At 38.2% G+C, this 8,704-nt stretch overlaps 1 protein-coding gene across 1 annotated transcript; it reads right to left on the reverse strand.

Moving 5' to 3' along the window:
• Window positions 1–557: 557 nt before the first annotated feature.
• knstrn (kinetochore localized astrin (SPAG5) binding protein) lies at window positions 558–8,121 on the reverse strand. The gene is made up of 9 exons (XM_084080190.1): window positions 8,027–8,121; window positions 6,288–6,351; window positions 6,127–6,178; window positions 4,685–4,717; window positions 4,152–4,251; window positions 2,668–2,782; window positions 2,495–2,553; window positions 1,899–1,973; window positions 558–778 (listed from the first exon to the last, which is right to left on the reverse strand). The coding sequence occupies exons 2-9, from the start codon at window positions 6,316–6,318 to the stop codon at window positions 650–652; spliced, it is 594 nt and encodes a 197-aa protein (XP_083936316.1). The 5' UTR covers window positions 6,319–6,351; window positions 8,027–8,121; the 3' UTR covers window positions 558–649.
• Between the last annotated feature and the right edge of the window lie 583 nt (window positions 8,122–8,704).

Below are 8,704 nucleotides of genomic sequence, written 5' to 3' on the forward strand. Positions count from 1 at the left end.
GGCAATGTTTTATCTCTGGTGATTGGGTTGGTATAGAGTAGACCTAGGGCTACCAAAAGCAACTTTTGGCTCTTTTCGACTATAGGGTAACCTAGAACCTTCCGTAACCTGAAACGTTCCAGAACCTGTGAAGTTCTGTAATGGTTTCTTTATGTTCCCTTAAAGAAACATAGAGAAATGCGTATGAACCTCTAGTTTAAAAAAATGCCGATCTACGAGCTCACAACGCTTCGCAACGCACCGTGTTGTGAGCTTGCAGAACTGCTATTTTCACTATTTTAGAAATAAAAATGAATGTACAAGTTCTGAGTTCCCAAAACTCAGGGTTACCACCTCCTGAGCAGGGCCCAAATTAGGTTCTGAGAACCTAATTTGGACCGAAAAACAGCAGAAAGCAGAGCGGAAAATGGCAAACTTCGATCGATCACAATTAGGATGTGTTGAAATGTTAGAATGAATGACCAACTTGCAGACAACTCTTTTTCATAGTAATTTTATTCATATAAAAATCTAACATATTATTGTCAACAGAACATTTTGAAGAAGGTTTATTTTTTTTTACTCCAGTTGTAAAAGATCAATTGTGGGTCATAATAAATTAGTTGCAGATGTTTCTATGTTTCGCTGTTTTACAAGACAACAGTAACATTTATGCCAGGAGTCCCTCTGCTTCTTCAAGGGCTTGCTCCATTTCTGCAGCTTCCTGCGAAAACATGTCCCGCTCCTGCATCAAACTGAGCCGGGCTTCTGTCAAGTCCTTGATAGTCGTGTTGATTGCCTTGAGACACACAGGAAAACGAAAAGACAAGAAATAGCTGTCAATATGTTAATATTTCCTGTAATGTAATGTTGCTTCCATGCTTCCAAGTCCATGCATGCAATCCATGAAATTCAGCAAAAGAAATCCATGAAATGAATGCATGAAATAACCAGGGACATGTAAAAAAGAATTGCCTACTCTAAAATAAATCCAGCTAAAACTCTTAGTTACGCCAAAAATGTTCTTATGAAGCCGTCTTGTTCATAGAACAAAACATCAGACGCTTTCATTCCTAAAGTGTTGGGAAATTTACTGAACAAGATTTTATGTAATTCGACAACGACTCCTGTTCCCACATTAGGCTTGCCAATATGGAACATTGTCAGTGGATTTACAGCGTTCAGTGCAAGTGGAAAACGGGTAATACATTCTCACCTCCACTAACCCTTAAGTTAACTGCAGTAATGATGAACGACAATAAAGGCATAACTGGGATTATATTATAATGTTCTGTTTACCTTTAAGTGAGGAACTGAAATATATATATAATTATACTTTTATTGCAAGCTGTTCATATTACATTTCATCTTTGCATTACATATCGTTGCTGTCCGGCAGAAACCAGCTAACTCCATTTTTCCGCTTTTGCATTTTTTTTCCCATAAATCAGTGCTATTGAACACCCTTTACGTCTGTGTGTTGATAAAAAAATATTGAACCAATAAAAAGTATTAAAAAGCGCATCTGGCAAAACCAGCTAACTACATTGGATCCTCAAACTTTCTGCTAAACCAAGTCCACCCCCTTTTGACCTCCAACCTCATTGAGAGCTTGGAGGTCCATTTAGCTGTTCTTATCATCAATGATGAACAAAACCACAAGTCCGCTCCACTTTTTGTTTTGTCATTTCCTGAAAAATGGAGTTAATAGCTGGTTTCTGCCGGACAGCAGAGATATATAATATCTGAAAAAAACTGAAATATTAAGCGCATAAACATTTCTCTACAGTTGTGCTATGTAACACACTGAGAACATTCCATGTAACACTAGTTGAAATATTTATTATAATAATTTGAAAAGAAAACTGGTATAACTTATATGAAATGGAGAGTTCAAAAGTCTAATCAAATAGATTTACCTCCAGTTGAACACGCTGCGTTGACGCCATGTCCCCAAAAGTCTTCAACTCATTTAAAAGATCCTTGGACACATTCTGAAATCGAGGGTATGAAAGAGACATGAGGTGATGTTAGCTTTACTCCTTATACCTTACCTGCCACAACCTGTGTGTAAGGACGGTGTTAGCACATGGAACATACTGGAAAAGATTTGTTTTACAAGTGTGTGCTGTGAAAATGAAATCCTAGTGTCCTTTATGCTGCTCCTTGATACTCACTGTACGGTTTCCACATTGCTTTACCTTGTTTGTGTGTGTGTGTGTGTGTGTGTGTGTGTGATAATGTGCTGTAATTTGATGTTTAATATGGGACAGTACAAGTAAAAGCTTACTGTCTGAAGTTAAGGGCAAGCTAATTAAAATTGTGTTATCGTTGTATGTTTTGTCTGGTTGATGTAGTTTGAATTGTCTGTAAAAAATATATTTTGTCTTAATGTATGAAGTGTATTTTGTAACTTGCGGACCATCTTGTTTTCAAGGGGGTCCCCCTTGAAAAAAGATGGTTCATCTCAAGGGGTTATTCCCAATAAAGAATTTCAGACCAATAAAGTACGTACCTGTACTTCTCTCCTTTGATCTTCCTTTTGAGCATTTTCACCAACCGTCTCTCCTAGAACTGAACGAGCAAGAAAAACTTCAACCCGTGTAGAAAATCAGATGTGTGCTGGCAGTGGCACTGACGTCACTTATTGACTAAACATCTTGTTTTGAAGTAAGGGTACATATTCACCTGGATCAATTTTCGCAGCAATTAGGGCAACGTGGCAGTCGTTCAGTGATTTCTTCATGTCTGTATTCTCCTTTTCGAGCTCACTGAATTGCTGCTCCAGCTCATCAACCCGTTGCTGTAACACAAAAGACTTGGTGTTGTTCTTATAGAAACACAAATTGTAATGACAAAATCATGTCTGGTGCAACACACCTGGGGGGTGAAACCTTGCCCACAACAATAACTTTTGCTATGCAAGTTAATGATATGATATCTTGGTTGGTTGATTGATTATTTTCCGCTCCTAAGATATAACGATTATGTAATTTTGACCGTGCACTCACATATAGATAATGCAGTGCAGGAACACTCACGTCAAAGTAGATTTAACCATTATTGCAACAAATGGAATACATTTCAGCTTGGCGTTAAAGGCTCCGCTCTTGGAGATACTCCCTGAATTTTGTCCAAGCAGCATGCTAAGCAAAATCAGGGAATGTTAAGCAAAACACCCATAGGGATACAATATTCAAACAATATGCAATACATTGACATATTGACTGCAAGACAAGCAGAGATCTAAATGCAAAGCCGTATTTAAAGGAACCTCTTTGTTAAGCGTGAGCTCTGATTGGAGTATGAATGTGTGACTTAATGACCAGCAGAGCTGTGAATGGGGAATAGGAGGCTAGGCTGATGTTCACATCAGCTGACTGACAGCCGATTACAGCTGAGGCGTGCAAGACTTCCGTGTTCTGCATGAACTAACTCTATGCTTCATATACACAAACAAGAACGATCACAGCACCCTGAATGTTTTTGTTTGCATAGTATGTAATACAAAATTAATTGAAATCAGCTGACTGACAGCCGATTATAGCTGAGGCGTGCAAGACTTCTGTGTGCTGCATGAACTAACGCTATGCTTCATATACACAAACAAGAACGATCACAGTACATTGAAATGTTTTGTTTGCATAGCGTCATTAGCGTGTAACACAAAAATAATTGAAAAACATACTGTACCTAAGGAGCAAGAAAACTGCATGAAAAGGTCTGTGAGTCTATCATGTCTGGATGTCACATGAAAATCATGCAGCATAAACAGTACTTTTTTTGTGTCTGCTAAGTCAGTGGTTCTCAAAGTGGGGTCCAAATCTTTCTGGGGACCCCCGGGAACCCCCTCAAGGACCCCTGGGGGTCCCAAAAATGTTTTGTTCATATAGCTTTTTACACTTCAACTGTTCTTAAACAGCAGATTGTGAGCTTGAAGATGTAGATCAGCAGTTTTCAAAACAACTGAATAATTTGGGGAAATTGTGAATGCTTTTGGAACATTTTACACAAACCTTCTCTTATGGGGTCCCTGGAACAACATATTTTTCAGATGGGGGTCTGCAGCCAAATACAAATCAATTTGGGGGTCCTTGACAATGAAAATGTTTGAGAACCAATGTGATAAGTTGTGTTAGTAATACCTGCTCACTCAAAGTCTTATCTCCTACCTGTGTCTCTGAGAGGTTCTTCTGCAGGTCCTCATTGGTAGCCACCAAAAGCTGGTTCTGGTCCCTTAGCTCTGCCTGTTGACCATTTCTGGTCAAGGGTCTATCAAACAGTGCACAAGGAGAAAACAGAGCTTTAGCTGCAGTGGTTGACAAACAACTACACAGGTTGTGGCTACTGATAATTAAATTAATATTTTTCGCGTTAAAGACCTACATCAATCACGACTCAGAGGAATGTACTTCAACTATATACTAATACTTTGTTTATTTTAGCTTTTACATCAAACGCATTGACTGAGATAGAAATATTTGATTTTTCAAGGTCTTTGTCTATATTAACGTATTGGTGACCACATGATTCAGAGTAACTAAGAGCCCATTGTAAAACCATGAGTTAAAAAGCTGTGTACATGTCCTGTCATGAACAGTATTTTCTGATAGCAACCCATTAGGTATTCTATCATATCCATTACAATTTCACCTGTAAGGTTTGACAAGTCAAAAACAAACACTGACATAAATGTGTGACTTACACCCCTTTGTGAACCTTGGCAGCCACATTCTTTCTGCAAGACAGCAATGTGGGAATAATATTATTAATAAACTTTATTTGTACAGTATAACACCGTTCATACAAACCATGCAGCTCAAAAGTGAGAGAGAGAGATTACGTGTGAAAGAGCAAACAACAAAGCTGTTTAAAATGTTCCACGGTAATGGAATAACAGATTAAGGCTGTTTCTGAAAACAGTACAACTGTACACCAAACATTACGGAGCTTTGAATAAGTCCAGAAAAGGTGTGAAAGAGTACCGTCAGGACCTTTATACCTGTTGCACAAAAGCGACAGATCAGGAAAGATTCTGTGCAGTTTAGATTGTAGTCTATGCATTACATTGTAATGAATCAGTTGAAGCCTAGCATTAACAGCAGAGTTTTCTGTCCTGCTAGTACACTGTCCCAGATATCATCAATCTCAATATCTAGTTCTTCTTCCCAAGATTGTTTTGTTCTCAAAGTGGCCGGTTTCTATAAACTTCACTTGAGAAGATCCCCACAAAGGCAGCTAAGACTACATTTCTTGATTCATCAGGCAGTGATTTGAATGACATTGTTTTGCAGCAAATATCAATAATCAAATACTAATAATAATAGAATTGTGTTTTAAACAGTGAAAATATAGATTGTAAATTGTTTGAATAGAGATCTTCATAGTAACTAATACCTTTCTGGCTCCACTCTCTAAAGGCAAATAAAATACATTTTATTATCAACCCTAGCCCTAGAATGGCTGTGATATTTCATACATTTCATCTATTATAGAGACAACCCTTGTAGTGCTGCGTGTGTACTCACCCGTTAATTAACGGCTGCGACTTGGGGTCAGCTGTTGTCACCTAGTTTCATATCCATTTTAAACTTGCGGCAGATAACGTGTTTAGTTGTAAAATATCTCCACTATTCACATTTTCTGTAGGTGTAGGTGATGGGTCCGCATTCACAGTAGCACTAAACACAATGTAAAATTTTGAGTAAAAGTGGAGATATTTGACTAAATACACGTTTTCTGCCAAAACGTTCAACTGGATAGGAAACTATATGACAAGAGCTGCTGACCTCAAGTCACAGCAATTAAATTATTGGCCGAATAAATGTTAGAGGTTAAGTACATATATTATGTATTGCTATTTTTTTTTTTTTTTTACTTTTTTGTATCCATATTTGTATTCTATAAATGTTGAGGAAGCTTGGAGAGTAATCTCACTGCCTGCAGTGTTGCTACTGTAGCTGCATAGAAAAACAACCTTGATTCAAATGAAACCGCATTATGTGCAACTTCACAACATTGAATTACATACAGGTCAGGTAGGGGACAAAATTTGTTCGCTGCCAGCCTTGAATGTGAATTGAAATATCACCATTGGGAGAACAGAAGAAAAGTGTCACAGATGGACATTGAGATTGGTTAACTTACCTTGCTATGTTATCCTTTTTTGGTTTAAGGATACCATCTGCAAGGTGTGCAGCTAGAAGACAGACAGAATATGGCTAATCAGAGATTTACATTTATTGATGCAAGGAGTGTTTGGTCGTGTGGTTACACAACTCTGACAAAATATAAAAGTTTGAGCTTACATGGTGCAGCTTTGGGGATCTTTGTTGCCATCTTTGATTAATTCAAGGCGAGGATTAACCACACCTGCAGAGAAATAGTATTTTGATGATTATTGTATTCCAGTAGTTATCATTCACAGTGCTCTGATTTTAGCATCAAGTGTGACTGAATAGAAATGAGGTGTTAGTATTCAACATAAAGCTATTGTGTCACCACTTCATTAAAGATTATAACCCATGTAAAGTTCTGTTCCTCTTGGTGATATACCTGATCATGGCATAAAATCAATCTTTACATTTATAACCGTATCTTTGCTAATTAACTAAAGACATGTCTTTATTCAACTTTTTCCTTCTTATTTTTTTTACACATCACATTATTGTGACTATTGATCAATTGATGCTATTCAATGTTTAGTAGGCATAGATGTGCATTTCTTTCCTAGCCCCATATAGTACCTCTCCCTCCGCTATGTAGCTCCGAGATGAGGTCCTATATCGTTCTCTGCCGTTCGGCTGAAAAATGTCCGCACATTTGCCACTTTACATGTTTCTTACCCCTTTCTGCACATCCGATCCAAAAAGTGAAAGTATTCTGAAATGATCATAGATGTTTGAAATTTTAACTCACCATAAAATCTAACAAACGAGTTGAAAAAAGCACTTTATTCGCCTCTCTCCTCAGCCGGTTCAATAATATTATGCATTAGAAGATGCAATTCAACATTTGACCAGTAGGGGAATCAGTAATGTTATCTCTATGGGCGCAACTCTTGCGCAATGTCTTAAAAACATGTAACTGGCGGAGGAGAGAGGCGAATAAAGTGCTTTTTTCAACTCGTTTGTTAGATTTTATGGTGAGTTAAAATTTCAAACATCTGTGATCATTTCAGAATACCTTTACTTTTTGGATACGATGTGCAGAAAGGGGTAAGAAACATGTAAAGTGGCAAATGTGCGGACATTTTTCAGCCGAACGGTAGAGAACGATATGGAACCTCATCTCGGAGCTATACAGCGGAGGGTGAGGTTCCGATTGGAGCTAATTTCTTTCCCTACACCAAGTTTTCTCACTGGTGCATCATTTTGGATTAAATCTTATTGGGTGGATATTTACTAAATGTCCCCAATTGTTTTGTTATAATTTTGTAGGTTGGAGCATTAAAAAAAATACTTGACATATCAGTATTTTGTTTGCATCTAGTAATTCTACAGGACTGTTATCACTGTGATCAAGCCTGTGTATGTCTTCCTGGTTCCCTCTAACCAAAGTGGCTGATATATTTCAAAATCCAATAGACATTTTTTTGTAAATATACAATATATATTTACCAGCTTAATAGTATTTGTTTAACCTATCACCATATTAACCTATTTTAAGCACCTCTTCCAGCGCCCATGCACTAAACACTCTGTACTAAAATGCTATACTTAAGTAAAAGTATCAATACTGCAAAGTAGAAATACTCTGTTAGAAGTATAAGGCCCGGAATTAAAAAAGTACTTCAGTAAAAGTACACAAGTATTGGTATGGTATTATTCTAGTGCTAGCAGTAGCTCCAATCGGAACCTCTCCCTCCGCTGTATAGGAGCTACATAGCGGGGGAGAGGTTCTAAATGGGGCAAGGGCTAGCAGTAGCCTAGATGCGAAAAGGTCTACAGAGGTACAGTACTACAGTCACTTGTCTCACTATCAGTTGCTAATAACACTATCATTTGTTCAACATTATCTAAAGTGACTTCTTCAACAACGCTCTTACCTAAACGCAGTGGTTTGGTTTGAAGAGAGGCTGAATGACCAAAACAACAAGACAGTCCGAGGAGGATTTGAAAAAGTGCCGCTGCCACTGTTGCCAGATCTTGTGAGAGAAACAAGCAACCAGGACTAGGTGGAAAGACTGCGAGGTTAATGAAAACAAGCCCAAAAGAAGCGACAACGACAAGGCTACATGAGCGCTTTAAAATCTACTTGAAAATAGCCGATCTACAAGCGCACAACGCGTCGCTATGCGAGTGTTGTGAGCTTGTAGATCGGCTATTTTCGGGGAAAAAATGACACATTTAGCATATTTTATGAAACATTTTAACAACAAAAATGGAAGGATCCCTGGCACAAAATAAATTTAGAAGGGGGGTCCACTCCAAATTCATGTGCATTTTGGAGTCCTTGAAAAGGATAGGTTAATATGGTGATAGGTTTGTTTGAGAAACACGTTTAAACATTGGGAAACAAGCCCAAAGTCGCTTGTAATAAGCGGACATGGCAACACTTGCTGTGGTACGCCGAAATGTGTGACCCATTTGTTTTACGTCGCTACTGTAACCTCGTAGTGCGCATGCGCGACGGCTATAAAATCAGGAGAGAAGGAGTGCGCATGTGTTTGACGGAGTGAGGCGGAGGGTTCAAAACAAACAACGGTAATTTATGTGCTTCACCT

This window comes from Gymnoscopelus microlampas (genome assembly GCF_963454915.1).
Source record: "Gymnoscopelus microlampas genome assembly, chromosome: 2".
Lineage (NCBI taxonomy): Eukaryota > Metazoa > Chordata > Actinopteri > Myctophiformes > Myctophidae > Gymnoscopelus > Gymnoscopelus microlampas.

Excerpts from the sequence above, each read along its gene's own strand:
- knstrn (XM_084080190.1), bottom strand. The coding sequence starts at position 6,318 with ATGGCAACAAAGATCCCCAAAGCTGCACCAT. Across the intron at positions 4,718-6,126 it reads AAAAAGGATAACATAGCAAG|AAAGAATGTGGCTGCCAAGG; the intron begins GTAAGTTAACCA and ends GCTGTCTTGCAG. Across the intron at positions 2,554-2,667 it reads TGCTGCGAAAATTGATCCAG|TTCTAGGAGAGACGGTTGGT; the intron begins GTGAATATGTAC and ends TTGCTCGTTCAG.